The 21,146-nt window shown below is 34.8% G+C and overlaps 1 protein-coding gene across 2 annotated transcripts in view; it reads left to right on the top strand.

Annotated features, from left to right (window-relative positions):
- Positions 1-20,796, top strand: part of LOC144962040 (cytochrome P450 2C39-like) — a 42,951-nt gene extending 22,155 nt beyond the window's left edge. Inside the window, exons 1-11 of one of the 2 annotated variants that reach the window (XM_078895027.1) lie at positions 1,509-1,553; positions 2,342-2,559; positions 2,989-3,143; positions 5,835-5,947; positions 7,234-7,401; positions 8,399-8,523; positions 14,289-14,401; positions 14,687-14,802; positions 17,263-17,390; positions 17,718-17,914; positions 18,260-20,796. In XM_078895027.1, coding sequence (XP_078751153.1) covers positions 2,357-2,559; positions 2,989-3,143; positions 5,835-5,947; positions 7,234-7,401; positions 8,399-8,523; positions 14,289-14,401; positions 14,687-14,802; positions 17,263-17,390; positions 17,718-17,914; positions 18,260-18,441 — 1,500 coding nt within the window. In that variant the 5' untranslated portion in view covers positions 1,509-1,553; positions 2,342-2,356 and the 3' untranslated portion in view covers positions 18,442-20,796. Of the gene's footprint in view, positions 1-1,508; positions 1,554-2,341; positions 2,560-2,988; positions 3,144-5,834; positions 5,948-7,233; positions 7,402-8,398; positions 8,524-14,288; positions 14,402-14,686; positions 14,803-17,262; positions 17,391-17,717; positions 17,915-18,259 lie in introns of those variants that run through there. The other variant, XM_078895022.1, reaches the window with a different exon arrangement.
- The last annotated feature ends 350 nt before the right edge of the window (positions 20,797-21,146 follow it).

The raw sequence follows: 21,146 nt of genomic DNA, 5'->3' as shown, positions 1-21,146 counted from the left end.
TCAAATACAAGAAATCATATTTCCCCATTGGCGGGGACTTTAATTTACCAGATATAAAATGGAAGGAAAGCATTCAAAATAATTTTTATAAGGCAAGGAAAAAATAAATGATTTTTTCTACACAACACACGATTTAATTTTACAAGTTGGATCTGCTATTCACAAACTTTTCTAGCTTAGTAATCGAGGACATCAAAGTAGAGCCTGGTTTAGGTGATCATCATAATGAATTTTTAGAATACTTAACTAATCCAAGGAGGCACAAGAAACTAAAGTGAGAAATTGTCTTATGGAGGTTGGCAAACATTGCACTCATGAAGACTGGATTAAACAATTTTTACCCACTCCTTTCTAACCGTCTTTGATAAAGACGCAGGCGTGGGCAGATTACGGCGTTTTATTATTAGACTATCAACCAGAAAAAGAGACAATGTCCCGCCCAAACAAAGACACAATGTATACCGCCTAGGGTCGACACTGAAACCAAAAGGATTTAAAGAAACAAAAAACGATGGTTCAAACTAGCAAATGCAAAGAAATAAAAATAATTTGCTCAAAAACGATACTGGCACGTCCATTCAACATACCTGAATAATATGATCATTAATGATAACAACAACAAACGATTATGGGCCGTTTTAATGAACGCAGGCTAGTGCTTAGTCTCTGACTATCTCTGACTTTAGTCAAGGACTTGAAAAAATCGGATTTCATGTGAGCTGACTAAGCTTGTCCCTGACTAAAATCACGGCACATTCGGACAAAGTTTGGCCAAGTTTTAGTCATTTGCTGAGGCAGGACTTCACAAGCTTAGACTGAGACTAGTTACTAAGCTACGTTATAGCGTCAACAAGTAGCAGCTATTTTTAGATGAGAGAGCTTCGATTATTCGATTAGGAAGGAATATAATATGTCGGTTACGAATGACAGAGGCAAAAAGTGTCCTGTCGCTATTGACACTACCACCCTTTGGAAAATCGTCACATTCGTTACGATGCAGCCAACATTTTTGTCATTCTCATTTCTTTTATACTTCGTAATATTTGAACAAAATGTTTGCTATAGCTAAAGTTTATTAACACTGTGTTGAAGAGATCGTTGAGGAAAAATAAATATGTATAGCAAGAACTAACAGATTTTGTGTTTGAGTGAAATAAATCTATTTTTTATATAGGTTGGGTGTGAAGTTTTGGGGACATTCCTGAAAATGGCCGGTAAGGAGAAAGTTTTAAAAACTAGATGACAAGTGCAGATCATCGAAAGTACACATTTTTGTGAGCAAAAACTAAATAAAAGACTGAATCTAATCGGCTCGTGAGTTGAGAGTGAAGTGAAGGGAGACTAGAAATCGAAGGATTGGAGGATTTGCGTCAAAGAACAACCAAAAAAAAAATGATCTGAAAGTACACACTTTCTCTTTTGTTTGTTTGTTTTTGTTTCAGTTTGTTTGAGTTTCATTGAAACTTTCATTGTCTTAAATATAAACCATGGACACCATTGTAGTTTTGCAGTCCAATGTCAATATCACGTGATTTGATTCATCATGACAAAAAGTAAGTTGAATTATAAAGAGAACGAAATATTATTCATACCGGATGTGTTGCTAATTTCCTCTTTGGATATCTTTTGCGTTGACAGTATGAAGGAGGTTATCTTACATGCCATCATGTACTAGAGAGCGGTGTGTTACCAGCACAAAAGAACCGAATTAGTCACTGTCCTTACAACGCCCACTTCTAGACAAGAGACTAGCTAGTCCGAGACTAGAAAACGTTCATGAAATCCGTGTTTTTTTTTAGTCACTTGCTTCGTTTAGGCTTAAGACTAGCAAGTCATTTACTAGACTAGTAAATAACTAAATCTAGTCCTCGCTCATAAAATCGGGCCAGGAAAACAGAGAGCATTGCCCCCCCCCCCCCCCCTTACAGAAAAATTATCATAGTACATGAATATCCATTTAAGGTCCAGAGAAAAAAGTCAACGTTCTAAACCTACGTTTTTTTGTTTTTTTTTTCCACGATCCACAAGGGAATGGAACAAACTGCCAGAAGAAATAGTGGCAGCACCAAGTAATGACATGAGCAGTTCGTGGTAGCAACATGGCTCAGGGCTTATCGATAATATGATTGGGTTGGTTGCCCTAACTACGAAGAATGGCCCATGTGGTTTATACGGGTTTTAAATAGTATTCAAGCCCGCTGTATCCAGCAATACCTTGGATATACAGATAGTTCAACCGATTCTTTCTAATGCTTGACTTAGAGAAGATGATATTGCCATCTCTCGCCTCCCACCATTAAAAATAATTTGATTGCCTTGCTCTATATTTATTTTGATCTAGATAAAAAGGTCCACAATGCTGTCTAAGGTGGTGTCGTCAGCTTTACAGCTTCCTCCCCTGGTGTACGTAGTTGTTGCGTTGAGTACCATTTTGTACATGACTCGGCGAAAAGTTCCTCGAAATATACCTCCCTTGCCATGCAGACCGTATCCAATTGTTGGACATCTCCCAATGCTGAGTTCTGGTCCATCAAAAGTGTTCCGAAAATGGAGGAAATCGTAAGTAAATGATTAGTTGATCTAACGAAGTTTACCTGAAATGTCATTAAATATACTGGGCGATTAGATGTGCCTATGGTAAAGGATGGAGGGGAACAACAATACGATTTTAATGTATTTTAAATGAAAAAAAATGTGATATGGGTGTGAAGAAGAAGAAATGAGAATCCGATAAATAAACATTCACGATCTTTAAAATTAGACTAGCATTCATCTGTGCCACAAGCTTTGCACAGACACTCCATTACACATGCACACACACACGCACACACACACACACACACATGTATATATATGTATATATATTATATATATATATATATATATATATATATATATATATATATATATATATATACTAAACGTATTTATATATTGTGTGTTATTGAGATAACTTATTTATTTGGTTTACATGTTTTTTTTTTCCAGGGCTGGAGATATTTTCAGTATTTATGCAGGTCCAAATCTACTGGTTGTCTTTAACAGCTATCCAGTTTTGAAAGAGGCTTTCGTGAAACATGCAGACGTCTTTTCTGACCGACCCGTAAACTACTTGATGAAGAACCTACCTCACTCAGATTTGGGTTGGCCTATTTAGATAAATATTTAGTTATTATTGAAAACAAAGGCTTTATTTATATTTATACTTCAAGTCATTTTAAAAAGAGTTAGCCGAAACCTTTATATTGAGAGCTTCATTTCTTTTCTTAAATTAACTAAACTATACAGAAGATTGTCATGTGTTGAATGCTGTGTTGTGACAAGGCTACCGGGCGGGTTCGCCACTGTACACGGGTGCGGCAACGATTTCGCTGCCTGGATATCGAAGTAGTGTGGCGCCCGGGGCAGCGGCTGCTATTCGGGCACTGGGTTGGATCAAATTTAGTCACACACCGGGGCGAGCAGCTCATGTGGCTCGTTGGCTCGATACCCGGGATGGTCTCGTGACGGTCAACCGGGATTTACACCTTTGCCCTCCCGTGTAGCTCAAGCCCCCTCACCAGCTGCAAGGTAAAGATCCACGAGGGGGAACACTTCCTCCCTGAGGCTGGGATACGCGGACAACTGGGCACTCGTTACCCAGAATAAAGTGTGGACCCGTCTGGAGAGCGTACTCAGCGAGGACGTCACCAGACTCAAATCCTACTTCGACAAGTGGTACCTGAAGATGAACACTTCAAAAACCGTGGCCACTGCATTCCACCTATGCAGTGCTTGGCACACCTGCAAACTGAATGTCCTAGTCGGGGACCAGCCACTCCCATATGAGCGGCATCCAAAATATTTAGGGGTGACGTTGGATCGCAGCCTTACCTATCGGGTGCATCTCGAAGGGGTTGCCCGGAAGATAGAGAAATGCGACAGTCTTCAGAGGAAGCTGGCGGGATCGACTTGGGGCGCTAGCCAAGCGCTCCTGAGAACGTCCGCCCTGGCACTATGCTATTCCACTGCGGAGTATTGCGCTCCAGTGTGGGGTAGAAGCAGAAACGTTGAGAAGGTGGATGTAAAACTTCGCAAGTCGATGCACATAGTGACAGGAACGCTGGCAACAACTCCTAGAAAATGGGGCCCGATAATGCCAGCGATCCAATCCCCCCCACCCGCCCCCAATGTCCGGAGGGAGACGATTACGGGAAACTGGCTGAGTAAGATCAAAGTGAGAGGGAATGGGGATACCCCTCTGAAGCGCACAATGGACGGCGCCCCCGTTTCGAGGCAAAATAAGTCACGGCAACCCTTGTACGCAGAATCCCTGACTACGAACAGAACTGCACATACGAGATGGAAGTCGGTTTGGACGAATTCAATCCCTCATGGGGGCGGGGACGTACACTCCTCTAAGCTTGGTGAGAAGTTGCCAGGCTTTGCTACCAGTAAGAGGAGACACTGGGTAGCTGCGAATCGGCTTCGGTCGAGGAGCTGCCTAACGGCAAGTGCGCTTCATCGGTGGGGTCTTTCTACCTGTCCAACATGTACCCGCTGTGGGCAAGAACCTGAGACGGCGGAGCATCTAGTCGAGCGATGTGTTGTGATGATGCTACCCGGCGGGTTTGCAACGGTGCACGAATGCGGACCGGACTTTGCTGATTGGGTCGATTGTCATTACATAGTAGTGTGAAAACCATAAGAGGCTGCTGCTGCTGCCTGGATAGATCATCATAACACTGTAGTGTGGGACCATTAGAAGTTGCTGCCGTGCGATTCATGAAAAGTGTTAGGGATGCTTTTAATAATTTTGACGTGTACCTGTGGAATCTTTTGCCATCTCACTTGATTAAACAGCCCGTTGTCTTATTTCTCTACATTCATGTCTCTTTTGGGGATCGTAATGTAGTTTGATAAGGACGTGTGTATGGGATCGGGTGCAACCATGAATCAACAAATAGTACAACTAGAACATTTCAACAACGTTGGTCTGATACAGAGACAAAAAATTAACTAATAAAAAGAAGTGTTGGTTTAAAACGTGAAATCACGTAATTCTGACAAAGGTAAATAATTTTTTTTTTAATATCCAATTAACCTGTGGAAATAGTCATTCAAGTTATCTCATCACTATGCTTGATAATGATAAACATAACCAAAAGCTCCAGACCTACGTCAAAAGTGAAAAACAGGCACATACAGGCATTCTGTATTTAAGGTATAATGTTAATTCAATATAGGACACAAAAGAAATTATTAAACAACTAATTTTCTGAATTTTCTGTCTTCACCTAAATTTATCATGATATCGGTCCCTAATGTAAAAAAATAAATTAAAAAAACAAAAAAAAAAACAAAAAAACAACAATCTGCGAATCATTGATGATAACAACTGTTCATGACTTCAGAAATTGTTTAAGCACAAAAGGCCAAATTGATTCAGTATTTTTAGATTTTTCTAAAGCTTTTGACAAAGTAGATCAAGAAGGACTCTTAATAAAACTTTTAAAATGTATAGGATTTTAGGACAGGCACTAAAATTGATTATTTCATTTCTTTCAAATTGGCACAAGCAATAATGGTAAATGGAGCAGAGTCAAATGAAATTCCAGAAAGGGGAGAGGTACCACAGAGAACAGAGTGAGGACCATCACTTTTTCCAATTTACATAACGAAATTGATGAACATTTGATTCAACCAAAGTTATTCGTAAATGATGATTTTTAAATAGAAAAATACACAACAAATTGCAGAAAGAACTTGATATTTTACATATTATGGAAAAAGAAATGAAAATTGGAAATCTATCCAGGATTTGAGCAGTACAGATAAAACCATGTCCGTTTCAGGAATCGTCAACAGCTCAGGAGCCAACTGGAAAGAACAAAGGAGCGTTTCTCTTTCAATTTTGAGAAGTTTTGGAATGGGAAAGAATTTCTTGTCTGAAAAAATCAATGAAGAGGTGAGCCATTTACAGGAAATTAATAGAACAGACAATAAACTAATGTAAGAAAACGTGATTGTGATTTTCCTTCTAAAGCCAGAGGCCTATCGTCAAGAGTGAAAAAGGTATAAGTGTTGCGTACAATCTCAATCTATTTTTTTTATCCCGTTGGACCAAACGCTGAAATTGAATATAGACTCTAAATAATAAAATCAGAGTTTTATCTATGTGCTCTGTTTTTGTTGTTGAAATAATGTGGTTTCTTAAATTTCACTCTAGTGGAATCTACTGTTCAAGAATAATTTAGTGATTTATTTATTGCAGTCTAGCCCTCTCTCAATAGAACTGCAAGACGAACTTTACGATTTGTGGCTCATGAAAGGTTTTGTGCCGAGTGATCGCTTTCACTGAATATCAAATTAGAAGCAAAAATGATATCTCTAGAAAGAAGATATTAGAAAAAAAGTTTGTCTTGGAATATAACGTGAGGCATGATCCAAAACAAAAAGTTTTGTTGAGATCTTAACAGATGAAAGTAAAAGAGTGGCATTTGCAATGTTACGCAAATTTAGAGTGATCTTTGGTACAAGATTATTAGTGATAAAAATTCACTTTTATGATTCATTTTTTTAAATAAAATATCTATTTCATTTTAATGTATGTAAATGTAGAAGAAATTCAAGGGAGGAGGTTTATTGACCACATAATTTGTCAAAGTCCAAGCTGTCTTACTTTGATTAGCTGATAACATGTATAAACAGTAAACCCTCATGTATTGCCTACCTTTATACCAGCTTTTGCACTTCGCCTACCAGTGACGAGCACATATTTGATCAAATTATTGATAGCACTATTAGTTATACAGCCAAAATTGCCCAGGTCCCATGCTTGTACTGTAGATATTAGTAAGAGGTTTATTTCTAGATTTACTAATGAGAAAAAATGCAGGAAATGTGGAGAATCGAAGAGAGAAGAGAACAAATGAGGGAGAAAAACATATTTTAAAGGCTCTAGATGTCTTTAGACTATGTTAGACTATGTAAATGTTACCTTGCACCAATTAAGTAGGCAGATGGAATCGAAACTGGAGAGTGAGAGAGAGAGAGAGAGAGAGAGAGAGAGAGAGAGGGAGAGAGAGAGAGAGAGAGAGAGGGGGGGGGAGAGAGAGATTAGGATAAACGTTTGGAAAATACATTGGCACATTATTCTGTGTCTTTTCAATTTAAGGTCAGTACCTAACATGTCCCCAAAATGAAATGCTAGAAATTCATGATGCTAATACTCTTTTCTCTTCCGTTTTACAGATTGCCTTTTATCTGCAGGCATTGTCCGACTTAAAAGGAGAACCAACAGATATCCAGATACTTACAAACACCTCTGTGTCCAATGTCATCTGTGCCATTCTCATTGGTGACAGATTTGAATATGACGACCCTTATTTTACAAAACTCATCACACTCGTAAATGAAAATGTAATTATTTTAAGATAGCCCAATATATTTTTTCCCCTAAAAACCAATGAATGCAAAAATACAAGCCACATATTCATGCCATAAATTTATTTAAATTTGTCCTCTTCAAGATTGATTTTAGTCAGTTATACCTGCCTTGATAAAGCGCCAAAAAAAATATATAATAAAAGAGTTCCAATATTATTAGACATCAAATCTATTCATTACCCATGCTGGGCTATTGTGTAAGCTTTCTTCTAATTGATAAGTAAAGTGTGAAGGTTCATTTCCACGGTCTGTGCAATTAACAATTATGAAGAAAAAAGAAAACTCAATATCAATACCTTCTAACCGCAGCGTTCTTCGTGCCAACTTCATGGACTTCCTTCAACTTTTGAGAACTTGTTGGTTGACTAAAGGGAAAGCATTCTACCTTTTTATATGGTTTCTCTCGATTAAAAAAAAAATGAATTTTGCCCGTCTGTATGGGATTATTAAATGCCGACAGTTAGACATTCCAAAAGGGGATATGAACAATTTGTTCCTAAAATTGTAAATTGTCAATTGGAATCACCCATACTCATATTGTCCAAGATAGCAAATGAGGGGCTCAAACCCATGTAGTTACATAGCAACGGATTATCCAGTCACCCATCCACTTCCCTGTAACATGATAAAAAGAAAAAGAAATGTGGCGACATGCATTATGGCATAGCCTACCTTTGTTACTCATTTGTGATGAAGATAGTCTGACAATAGTATTGTGTACTAAAACAGTTTTATATATATAATATATATATATATATATATATATATATATATATATATATATATATATATATATATATATATAGATAGATAGATAGATAGATAGATAGATAGATAGATAGATAGATAGATAGATAGATAGATAGATAGATAGATAGATATATAGATAGATAGATAGATATCATTTTAGAATAATTGTGAGAAAGGTTGTCTGTGAGTTATCTAAAAATGAATACATTTTAAATTTCAGATAGCGCTGTTGGCTAATGTTCAATTATATACAGCTTTTCCCTGGCTCAAGTATATTCCTGTCACTGATCGTTTTGGTGCCAGGAAAATTTTGAGGAACATAATGGAAATCAGAAGCCATTTTTGGTGAGTGTATAAAACAGATTGGTTAACCTTATTTATATATTTTTTTAAATTTTTATCATATATTCGCATTTTTTAGTTCGGACCAAAAATATTGAAATCTATTTATCTATTTATCTAGTAGCTGTCGTGATAGAATTGGTTCATTTTATTATCAATGGGTTTCAGATGCTTCAGTAGTTACAACAAACGACGAGCACGATCACAAACCAAGTTCATTTCCTAGATAGGTCAGATTATGTTCATATTCATGTATTTATTGACACCTTTCATGGCCAATGCCCATACTTTGTATCTTATGATGATTATGATGATAATGATAATTCTTCTTTCTTCTAGGTTCCATGCCTGGTCCAGGCTTCGGATACTGCATGAATTATCTCTCTCCATTCCTCCCTGTCTCTTGCCTTTTCAAACAGCTCTTGGATTGTTAGGCTGGTGAAGCCCTTCAGTTGGTCTATGAGTGTTTTTCTTTGTCTCCCCCGGGCGCGTTTACCAGGTATTTTTCCACAACTTGCCAGGTATTCATTCTTATCTTTCCTTACTATGTGTCCGAAAAAGGATAGTTGTCGATCCACTATTAAGGGCATTAGTTTCCTTTGTTGGTATGTTTGTTTTAGCACTTCTTCGTTCGTTTTGTGTGCAGTATACGATATTCTCTGCATCCTTCTCAAGCACCACATTTCAAAAGCTTCAATGTTCTTTTGTGTTTCTGCATTTGTAGTCCAGCTTTCGCATCCGTATAACAAGATTGGCCACACGTAGCACTTCAAGACTCGGAATCTAATCCCGAACGACATCTGTTTGTTTTTCAAAATGTTTCCCAGGTCCATGAAGGCCTGTTTGGCTTGAGTTATTCTTGCTCGTATGTCTCGGTTACATCTTCCATCTGTTGTCACTATTGAACCTAGGTATTTAAAACTTTCTACGTTGGTAAGTTGCTCGCCGTGAATCGTTATATTGCAGGTGTTGTTGTTTTCGGGGTTTTTCTGTATTACCATGCATTCCGTTTTGGTGATATTCACTTCCATTCCCTTGGCTTCACTATCTACTACCACTTTGTCAACAATCTTTTGAAGTTGGATTTCTGATGTTGCAATGAGTACCGTATCGTCTGCGTATCTTATATTATTTATGTTGTGACCTCCCACTTTTATTCCCTCCATATTATTTATGCCCCTCATGATTGTTTCTTGGTATAGATTAAACAGATCTGGTGAGGCAACACACCCTTGACGGACTCCTTTCTTAATAGGAATGGAATTTCTTGTAGAGTTTCCGATTTTGATAGATGCCTGCTGGGTGTAGTATAATGTTTGCATGAGTCTGAGGTCTTTCTCATCAGCGCCAATGGAGTGCAGTTGTTTTAGTATTTCTTCGTGGCGTACTCTATCAAAAGCTTTTTTGTAGTCGACAAAACAGAGGTATAGTGGGGTCTGAACCTGTATAGCTCTTTCACTTAAAACACGGAGGAGGTATATTGCGTTCCTTGTCCCTCTGTCAGGTTGGAATCCATATTGTTCTTCTGCGATTTCGGGGTTAATCTTATTCCTTAGCCTGTTGATAATTATACGCAACAGTATTTTGTTGATGTGGCTTATTAAACTTATAGTTCTAAAATTTTCGCATCTGACTGCACCTGCTTTCTTTGGTATTGCTATGAAAATAGAGTTACAGAGATCTTCTGGAATTTTCCCAGTATTGTATATATTTTGAATAATATGTGAAGTTCATCAATTGCTAGATCTCCTAGGCTTTTTAATACCTCTACAGATATTTCATCAGGGCCTGTTGCTTTACCATCCCTCATTCGTTCCATGGCATGTTCAATTTCACTTTTGGTGATGTTTGGTCCGCTTAATGGTTCTTTGAATTTCAGTGGTGGTTCATTTCTATTTGGATCATTGTACAGTTCGCCTATGTATTCTACCCATCGGCTTTCTATATGTTGTTCTTCAAATAGCAGTTCCCCTTGTTTGTTTTGGATACAACTTCCTGCTGCTTTGCTTTTCCTTTTCCCTGATAGTTCTTTTATTCTTTGGTGAGCTTGTTGGGGGTTGGGTTTGTATTCTCTTTCGATTTCGCAGCATTTCCAGTCTAGATAGTTCTCGTGTGCCTCGATGCATTTGGATTTAATGTGGTTGTTCAATGTTTGGTATTCTGCAGACCCTCTGTTGCATTTTCGTCTTTCTTCAAATAGGTTTAGAATTTCATTTGTCATCCATTCCTTTTTGCTGTTTATTTGAGCTATTGGTAAATGCTTTTCTGCAGTTGCTTTGACACACTTTTGGAATATATCAAATTGTTTTTCACATTTTTCATTATCAGGTTCACTTTGGCTTTGTATCATGAGTGCATTTTCAAATTCTTCTCTCATTTTTGTTTGTATGCCATTGTCTTTGCATAACCTGTAATCCCTCTTTATTCTACCAGCTGTTCTCTGAATAGCTTTAAACTTTATCCTTATTGTACAAACAACTGGGACATGGTCACTGTCTACATCGGCGCCTGGGTAGGTTTTGCAATTTAATATGCCATTTCTGACTCTTGATGATACTGCTATAAAGTCTATCTGGTTCCTTGCTCTGTCCCCTGGTGATTGCCATGTCCAGGTTCTTCTTGGTGTTGTTGAAACCAGGTGTTTGAAATCATTAATTTATTTGTTCTACACCAATCTGCCCAGATGTTTCCTCGTTCATTTCTGTCTCCGAGTCCATGTGGTCCGATTATGTCACCATCTCTGCCTCTGCCAATCTTAGCATTTAGGTCCCCCATTACCATAAGGACTTCTTGTGATTTACACATTCGTTTTGCTTTGTCTAGTGAATGGTAAAACTCTGTCATATCTGCATCTGTCGCCTCTTCTGTTGGTGCATAAACTTGAATAATATTGGTGTCAACTACAGGTCCTCTTAGCTTAACCAGCAAAACTCTGTCTGAGATTGCTACGTGCCCTTTGTAAAATTTGGTTGATTTTTGGTCTAAGATCATCCCTACTCCTTTTTGGAAAGAGGTTCCACCACTCCATATGATCTTATATGTCATGTTGTTTTCTTGTTTTGACATGGTTCCCTGCTCTTTCCATCTCATCTCTGCCAGGCCAAGAATATTTATTTGGAGCCGTTTCATTTCTTTCAGAATGTTGTTTAGTTTTCCTTTTTGGGCACAGGTCCTGACATTCCATGTCCCAATTTTGGTTTTGTCACATTTGTTAAATTTATTTCGCCTAGTAACTGGCTGACGGTTCGGTGTGACCTGACGAACATCACGCTCCCAACCGAGCGAGGCAGCAGTCTTCCGTGAAAACATGCTCCCCTTTACGCTGTCACCGTTTAACTTTTTGGACTTATTCATGCAGTTAACTCGGCAAAGTTACAAGAATGGTTTGCCATTGCCTATTCTTGTCGCCCTCTGCAGTTGGCCAGCTTGACCTGTTACCGTTCGACACCACGAGGAGGTTGCAGTAGGGCTTGATGATGATCTATCTTTGCAGACTTGGCATCATCCATTTGTCGAACAATGATAATAGTAAATAATAATAATAATAATAATAATAATAATAATAATAATAATAATAATAATAATAATAATAATAATAATAATAATAATAATAATAATAATAATAATAATAATAATAACAGTAATAATGATAATAATAATAATAATAAAAATAATAATAATAATAATAATAATAATAATAATAATAATAATAATAATAATAATAATAATAATCCTGATAATAATAATAATCAACATCATCAGAGCTGAATAACATAACAACTTTGACGGTTTGTGCTATGGTGATAAGTGCTCACTTCTCACTACAATGTCGAGATAATCACAAAACGATGTTTAGTCATAACTATTGCCTGTGCTTGTGATTGAGAATTTTAAAACAATTTCTATGTTCATGCAGTGAATCAAAACCTGTCGCAGGCGCGATCTGAGAAAATCTCATTGATTACCAAACTTTAAAGATTCGTGACAGGTTTCAAGTGATTTATCCAATCAGTTTCCGACCCATAACAATAACAGAGATCCAATTGTATGTTGCTGAGATTATAGACTATTAAAGAAAAAGATGTCCGAGGGGTGGGATATTGTTTCTGATCTTGATCATTAGTAAACTCGATAAATACTTCAACTTTATCATAAAGATGTAAATCATCCACTCCAAAGATATTTGTTTCTATGGTAATCAAAGAAGTACAATCTGCCTGTGAACTTCTAGACAAAGCTCAATGTATCTACTTACTAGTTAATGACTGTAAAGGATTTCTTGTGCCTTATCTAGATGAGCACATGGTCATTATTGGAGGAAATGAAAATAGGAAAAAGAGGAAAACCTTTAAAATAAACTTGAGCTTTTTTTACAGTGTATCCATTAAATATTCTCAATGTGCTTTACGAGGGGTTCCAAGCCAACAACAACATTTAGCATGAAGGGCAAAATACAACAACTTTAATGTGCTATTTCCATTTTCTATTAGGGGATTAGGGGGGGGGGGATTCTGTTACTGGCGAGTAGTATGATTAGAGAATGTAAGTAAAGAGTACATTTAAAGGACAAAATTTTGTGCTGCTGAACCAGTGACCTACAAGTCCAAGACCACAAAGCGTGAAGAAGAAGAGGAATCATATCAATGACACTCAAATATATATTCTAAATGGTCTAGCTTCTTCAAGGTTTTCCAATCAAAATCTAAAACTGTGAAAGTGATTTAGGATCTGCCTAAATTTGCGTAAAATATCAAAATATCTAGATGAATAAAATCTTTCACCACAGACAAAAAAAAATGAATTACCATAACCAAATTTCATTATCACTCAAGAATATTAAAGGGTTGAGATGTAACCAAATTTCATTTTCTCTCAAAATATTTAAGGGTTGAGATATGGAATCGTTTAAATGATTATTTGATTTAATTGATTTATTAAATACATAATAATTTGATTAAAATATGATAAAATATAATGTTTGCAAAGGTATGAAGGAACTTTCAAATTTATATATTTTAGTGGGACTCAAAGATGAATGAGTCAATAATGGCTTTGTCTGTGTAGTCAATAATGAGCTTTGAGATTTGAGCCTTTTAAAATGACGCATTTGACCACAAAATTTTCTCAAAATTCTTTGCAAGGGGTCCCAAGCCGACATGAGAATATAACATGTTGACATGAGGCCCTTGAGGCACTATCAGAATTCTTTTTGAAAACAGACAACGGTGTTACCAACCAGGTATTCATTATACACCTGAGTGCAGTGTGAGAATGTAAGTAAATAACGTTTAAGATAAAGGCCTGAACAAATGTGTAAGAAAGGTTATCTTACAATGGTGCATGCTCCCTAGTTTCTTCATATAAAGAACCTTTTCCAAAGACTGAACTTTTCACCGCTAAGAGCGGGACTCGAACTAGGGCCCTAGTGGTCTGAAGGTGAGTATTGTTGTGATCTGAGTGGTACTACAGCATACTCAGAATTGAATTGCCTTTTATTTTCAAGTCACTTTTATACAACACGATATACAGGGGCCATAATCATTACAAATATATATATATATATATATATATATATATATATATATATATATATATATATATATATATATATATATATATATATATATATATGTAAAATATGGATTGTCCTCGTACCTTTATTGCAAGTAAAACAAAACGACGAATGATTCTGTCTTTCGTCTTTTGTCTCTCCTGAATGATTGCATTATGTTTTTTTAATATTAAAGCTTTTCTTTTTGTCTTTACAGTGACAAATTTATTAAGGAAACTAAAGAAGAGGGCGGAATTGATAACTTTATCAATGCTTATTATCAAGAGAAGAATAAGAAAGAGAAATCAGGAATTTCAACTACTCTCGATGGTATGAAAATCGTAAATATACCCCTCCCTCCCCTCTCTGTCTCTCTCTCTCTCTCTCTCTCTCTCTCTCTCTCTCTCTCTCTCTCTCTCTCTCTCTCTCTCTCTCTCTCTCTCTCTCTCTCTCTCTCTCTCTCTCTCTCTCTCTCTCTCTCTCTCTCTCTCTTCAATTTTCATCCTTTCCATCTTATCAGCAGTCCATCTATCTTTATAGACTCAATGAGTCGATTATTTTTGCATTATATATCATTACACCAATCATTTCATACTCATTTAATTATATTTCCAGACAATAACTTGCTGAATGTCATTGGGAATCTGTTTGTGGCTGGAACTGAGACCACCAGTACCACGTTGCTGTGGGCAATGTTGCTTGCCATTCACTACCCTGAAGCCCAAGAAAAGGTAATAGTCAACATGATAAAAGTGTATGAAGATTGATTGCGCGGTGGCTTATATTACCAAAGTATGTGTGCTCTACCACATCTGGTTGAGATGGAGGTGCTATCTTTAATGGTTTATAGTGTTCAGAAAGAACATGAAATAAAGTATATCTCAATGCATAGATCTAAATTTGAAAAATTATCATTTCGTAGATGATACAATTATTTCTCTAACGTATAAAGTAAAAAATCTTAGAATTATATTTGATAGTGATCCTAGTAAGGATGCTTACAGAAATCATAGCAGAACAAAATTTTGGGTCCACTTTGAAAAATGTAAACCTTGTCCAACCTTATATTGCAAGAGAGGCCTAGAACAAGTTAGTAACATCTTAAATATTTTTTTTAAACGGACTATTATGATCATCTATATTTAGGACTTTTCAAAACAAAAACTTACATCTACAAAAACTCCATAACAAAGCTTCCTTCATCAATCTTTAAATGAAAAGAAAGAACGATGTCTACATCCCTATACAGCAACGTCACTGGCTTCTAATTGAGCAGCAAGTGAAATACATATCATTAACTATTTTCTCCAAAAGCATGAATGGTCCGGCTCTGACTTATATCAGCAACTTATTGACCTGTAAGTCACAAATTACTTTTCCGTTGCCTATCCTAAGACATCCAAAACTGTCTTTAATGAAAACGTTTTTAAAAAACGTCTTAATCAAAATATTTTATCTTAAGTGCATTACAGATTATTATTATTATTACTATTATTATTATTATTATTATTATTATTATTATTATTATTATTATTATTATTATTATTATTATTATTATTATTATTATTAATATTAATATTATTATTATTATTATTATTATTATTATTATTATTATTATTATTATTATTATTATTATTATTATTTATATTATTATTATTATTATAATCATCATCATCATTATTATTATTGTTATCATTATTATAACTAATGGAGAACCCTCAATTATATAGGGCGTGAGAAAAAAAACTGGAAAAAATTACAATGATAGTTCAGTATTCGAAAATTTACTAGCAACAAGAACAAAACCTTAAGTTAATTTTTGCCAAGTTTAATAAAAAAAATTCTTTATCGGCTAAGAAACTATGCCAGTTATACCAAACCCATATAAAAATCACGATATTGAAAGTTTCTTGTTTTAGCAGTGCAGTTTTACTAGTGTAAGAAGCTGCCGCATCTGGTTGACTGATCAGGACAAAGTCTGGAATAATTTTGTTTTTGCTTCTAACAATGCTTCATAATTTTAGGTACGAGCAGAACTCATATTGGATTTTTTTCAAAATCAAAGATAAATAGCCTCCAATATACCCTGACTTGTATACCATGGCGTTTAGCCATTGGGGGTTTATAAGGGTGGGACAACGTTTTACACTTTAACAGTGTTAAGCATGGGACCAGCTCACTATTCAAGACATTAGAAAATCAATTGGATCATGATTAAAAAAATCCTACGGATCAGTCATAAACCAAAATGACAGATCAAAAGATCACATAAAAATTTGAGATGGCATTTTTGCGGTGTGGATATTAAAACAGTCGTGGAATTAACTTTGTTCAACATATTTTTAAAAACAATTATATACATATATTTGAATAATTGGGTTTGATTGTGGTAAACTTTCCAACTTGTGAAATATGTAGTCTCATGGCTGCAGGCTTCTAAATTTTTCCAGGTTTTTTTTTCTCGCACCCGATATAAATATTTTGTATCTACCAGGGATGTTTTAAGGGAACTCTTTTTGCTGGGATGTGCACAGATCCCTCTGTTTATGAGGGGAGCATGGCGCATTAAAAATGTTCACCATTCTGATCATCATCATTGTCCTCGTCACCATCATCATCATCATCATCATCATCATCATCATCAGTTTTTGTAAGAGTGAAATAGGTTGAGGGAAGCCAATGATAAGGCATTGTTTTTTCAAAGACATGCACTGCTCTCATGACAAAGAGTCATGTATTATTTTCATGACAAAGAGACATCTATAATTCTCACAAAAAGGAGTCGCCTGTTATTTTTATTTTGTAACAAGTGTTGTGTGTACCTTTTCATCGTTGAGGGGTGCCAAGCCTTGCATGTTCAATGAATCCACTAAATTCGTTTATCACTTGTCTGATGAAATGTATTTTAAAGAAATTGATTTATCTTACCCAGGTTCAAATAACACTCTACAACCAGAAGTAGATAATTGCACGGCTATTACAATTTTTGACTATGATTGATTGTATATTTGGAGAAGTTTATTGACAATTTGTTGTCTGTGTATTTTTTAATATTGTGGAATGTTTTATTTTGAAAACCATCTTACAAAACAGCAAAGTGACAAATTAGAGATCTGGCACTGGTGTAAGACAAATATTATTTTCACATTTTCAGATCTTTAAAACCATTTTCACTGCATTTAATATATCAGGTTTACAAAGAGATATCCGATGTGATTGGAACAGAAAGACCTCCCGCTATCCTGGACAAGTCGCATATGAACTACACAAATGCCTATATCAATGAGACATTGAGATTTGCTTCCATTGCACCAACTACGTAAGATATTTTGTTAAATTATAAAATCAAGCTGTTTGTTTTAAGCAATGCAAGCAAAATAAATGAATCAAAATAAGACAATTGATTAATGCTACAGTACCAAACCCTATCTCCAAAACCGTTGTTACTGATAATATTGTGGTTAATAATGCAATAGTGTCAAGTAAAAATTAACAAAACTTATTATGATTTTTTTTATTGCCATTCTTGTACGTATTATAAAAGTTTTAAAACCCTCATTTTTTTTCCTGAAATGCTTCAATGTGATTGTGGTATTTCAAAAGGCTCTATTTTTAATTATATACGTGTTGCTCTTTATCATTACAGTCTGCCTCATTTGTGCTCTGAGAATGTGGAAATAGCTGGATACACAATACCTAAAGGTACAACGGTGTTAGCCAATCTGAGTGAGATTCTTCATGATGACGAGACTTGGGGTGACCCATATGTCTTCAGACCTGAGCGTTTCCTTGACAAAGACCAGAGTTTGACGGCACCAGAGGAATTCATACCTTTTGGTATTGGTAGGTTTGAAAGATCTGTGTGTTTTTAAAACATATTTAAAAGTAATATTATTTTTATAACAAGCAGTTAACTTTGCTGTAAAACACAACTCTCATAAATGTAAAATTGATTCAGTGCAATTAAGAAGCAAAAGGATATTATCTGTATTATGGCAAAAGCTTCAAAGACACAATATCCCCTTTTGTAAACACTAACGTTGATATAAAACTCTAAGCATAGTCGTTTTCTCTTTTTTCAATCAATGTTTTAGTACATTTCAAATGAAGCATTTTTTATTTCCAAAAATAAAGACCAAAATATATTCATATATTCTTATCCTTCACTCTGCTATTTGCTTTACTTAGGTCGACGCTACTGTATGGGCGAATCTCTTGCTAAGATGGAACTGTTCCTTTTCGTCACGGGTATCTTCCAGCGGTTTAAGGTTTGTGCAGAGGATCCTAAAAATCTGCCAAGTCTGGAACCCCGATTCAGTGCAGCCAACTGTCCCCAGTCGTATCGACCAAGACTGATAGAAAGGGAATAATTTGATATCTCTGTACACAGTTTGGAAATTACGTTGAATAGTTAGATTTTAAAGATTTTGTTTTAGATATGTGTCAAAAATGAAAATTATTGACACCCTAAAACGGCATTTGATTGACAAGCAATGTAGATGTTTAATAAAATAATCAAGTAATAGAATAATATATTAAAGGATTATAAATTACGCTAATACAAATCCAGAATGAGATTATTTTGTGTCCTCGTAGGAGTTTGCTTGTATCAAAGAAATGCAAAATAGAAATTAAATATATAAAAACAAAACAACAAACAAACTGAAATTCCCTTTCCTTGCTAATATTGGGAAATTGTGACTAAGCATCAATTTTGAATCAATACTGCAATAGTCTAGGCATTTGTTACTGAAAGTGGAAAATTAATTTTATTACTTATAACAAAACGAAAATTGGAACTAGATAAACCAGGTCCTCTGAGTGGTGGTATAACATCTTATCCACAACCCACCGACCATCTCACCTCTGGAATGCGCTCTTTCTGTTACAAAAATATTTCACTTAAAAATATAGCAATTTCTAAAACATTTTAGAGAGCGTGGGTCAGCCCACATTTTTCTCATTATCCCTTAAGGACTCTTTGATTTACAATCATGAGATTTTATCTTCCTTCGTGTAATATAATTGTTATTCACATACCAATATGTCATTTGCTTGCCTTTATTGACAATTTTAAAAGCATTATCGTATGTTTATATTAACTGTCAGGCGTTGTAAGCGTGGTTAACCCTTTAATTAAAGAAACTAAAGAAAGCTTTATACAACCAAATGTAGGTGACCATAGTTTTAGATTTTTATGGATGTTGAGCTGACTGTAATTTACTGTAATAGTTTTCCTCATCTTATATCACTGCGCAAATACAGAGGAGAATCACATATACATATAACTCGAAATTAAGCATTATCCTGCTTTTTTGTATTTAAAATGTATCAATCTTTGTTATTTAAGTTATCAATTCGGCTATCTAAAACACGGATATAAAGCTTTTAATGGATACAAAATATGGACAAAAAAAGACATCTATAAAAAGTATCACAATTGACACAATTTTTAAAAATTGTCTAACAAAGATTGCAACCTGTCCTTTTTGTGGCTAATACTGATAACAGTATTTTGGCTTTAAATGCTGCAGTTTTTCAATAGATAATTCTTATGAATAATAAATGATATGGTCATCAAGAAATTTTTCATTTCATTAATTTGTTGAACACATTTAGCCAATCCTGACGAGTACAAAACACCTGTGCTGTTTTGTATTTATGTTCTGCCTTGCTCATTTTATCATCTGTTGGATTCACAACACTTTGATGTACGGGTAACAATTACTGGGATTTTTTTTTTTTTTTTAAATAAAATAAAGTAAATATTTATAACTTTTTTCTTACCTACTGTGCTTTATTTTTTATAGCTTTCATCATTTTAGAAAAGCATTTTTATCTAAGACCACAATCGATAATTTTTAAAATTTAATTCGCAATTCCTATCACATAGGAAACTTTTAAAAGAGAACACAAATTGAATGCATTTTGTATTTTTAATTTTTGATAATCATGAATATGCCTCTGTTTTTTTTCAAATTATATCTTGTGATGTATTCAAAATATTATCAGGGAATGTATTATGGTTAATTACTAACACTATAACTGCAATGTCTGTTTTTTTTAATATCCTTTATTATTATAGTATTTGCTCATCAGTACAATATTGCACACTTTAGATGTAATTTGCATTACAGTGCAATCCGTGATAAGTCAACTCTCTCTTAAAGTCAACTTTCGCTTAATATCAACACATGACCAAAGTCCTGTTCGGTATTGTTCTCGTTTTTTTTTTTGTGTGTGTCTTATCTATGTTGTTGTTGCTGCTGCTGTTGTTGTTTTCTTTGTTTTTTGGAGTGTCCATATTGATATTCAGTTTTGTTTGATACTTTTATGGTCAGATTATTTATCTCTAAGAATTATGACTACATTGTAGAGTACCTACTGTCTTGTTTCCAAGAATCGGAAATCAGAAATTGCCGTATTGAAATGTCTTTATCAAACTACAACCCAATGTATCAATACATTTTTTTGATATTGGCACTCATTCTTTCCCTTAATAACAGATGAAGTCAATCTTGCTTTAAATTAAAAATTGTCTATTAACCTTAGGTCTTGACTTTAAGGATTGCATTGTTTGTATTTTTCATATTGTATGTCATTAATCTTAACTAATAATCAATTTCCATTCATTTTTATCAGTATTCATTAACATACATGTGATTAGAATTCTTCTTGACGTGCTGGAATTTGAAAGGATCAAATAAACTATTATTATATCAAGACTTCATGGTATTATTGTGTACTATTCAATCCGTGTTGTTTCTGTGTGTCCGAGCATTTTCATACCAGAACAAAACTAGTTATATCTTACCGTTAATCGTACATTATGCACACCGCACCAAAGATACAGACGACGCCGGTAATTGAAATCTTTCGCTTCACGTATGTCTAATAATAATAATAATAATAATAATAATAATAATAATAATAATAATAATAATATAATAACAATAATAATAATAACAATAATAATAATAATAATAATAATAATAATAATAATAATAATAATAATAATAATAATAATAATAATACATCATAATAATAATAATAATAATAATAATAATAATAATAA

The sequence above is a fragment of the Berghia stephanieae genome, chromosome 1 (assembly GCF_034508935.2).
Source record: "Berghia stephanieae isolate SIO BIC M18660-M18661 chromosome 1, UCSD_Bste_1.3, whole genome shotgun sequence".
Taxonomy (NCBI): domain Eukaryota; kingdom Metazoa; phylum Mollusca; class Gastropoda; order Nudibranchia; family Aeolidiidae; genus Berghia; species Berghia stephanieae.
Note: the sequence above shows the minus strand (reverse complement) of the source record. Positions and strands in the feature narration are given on the sequence as shown.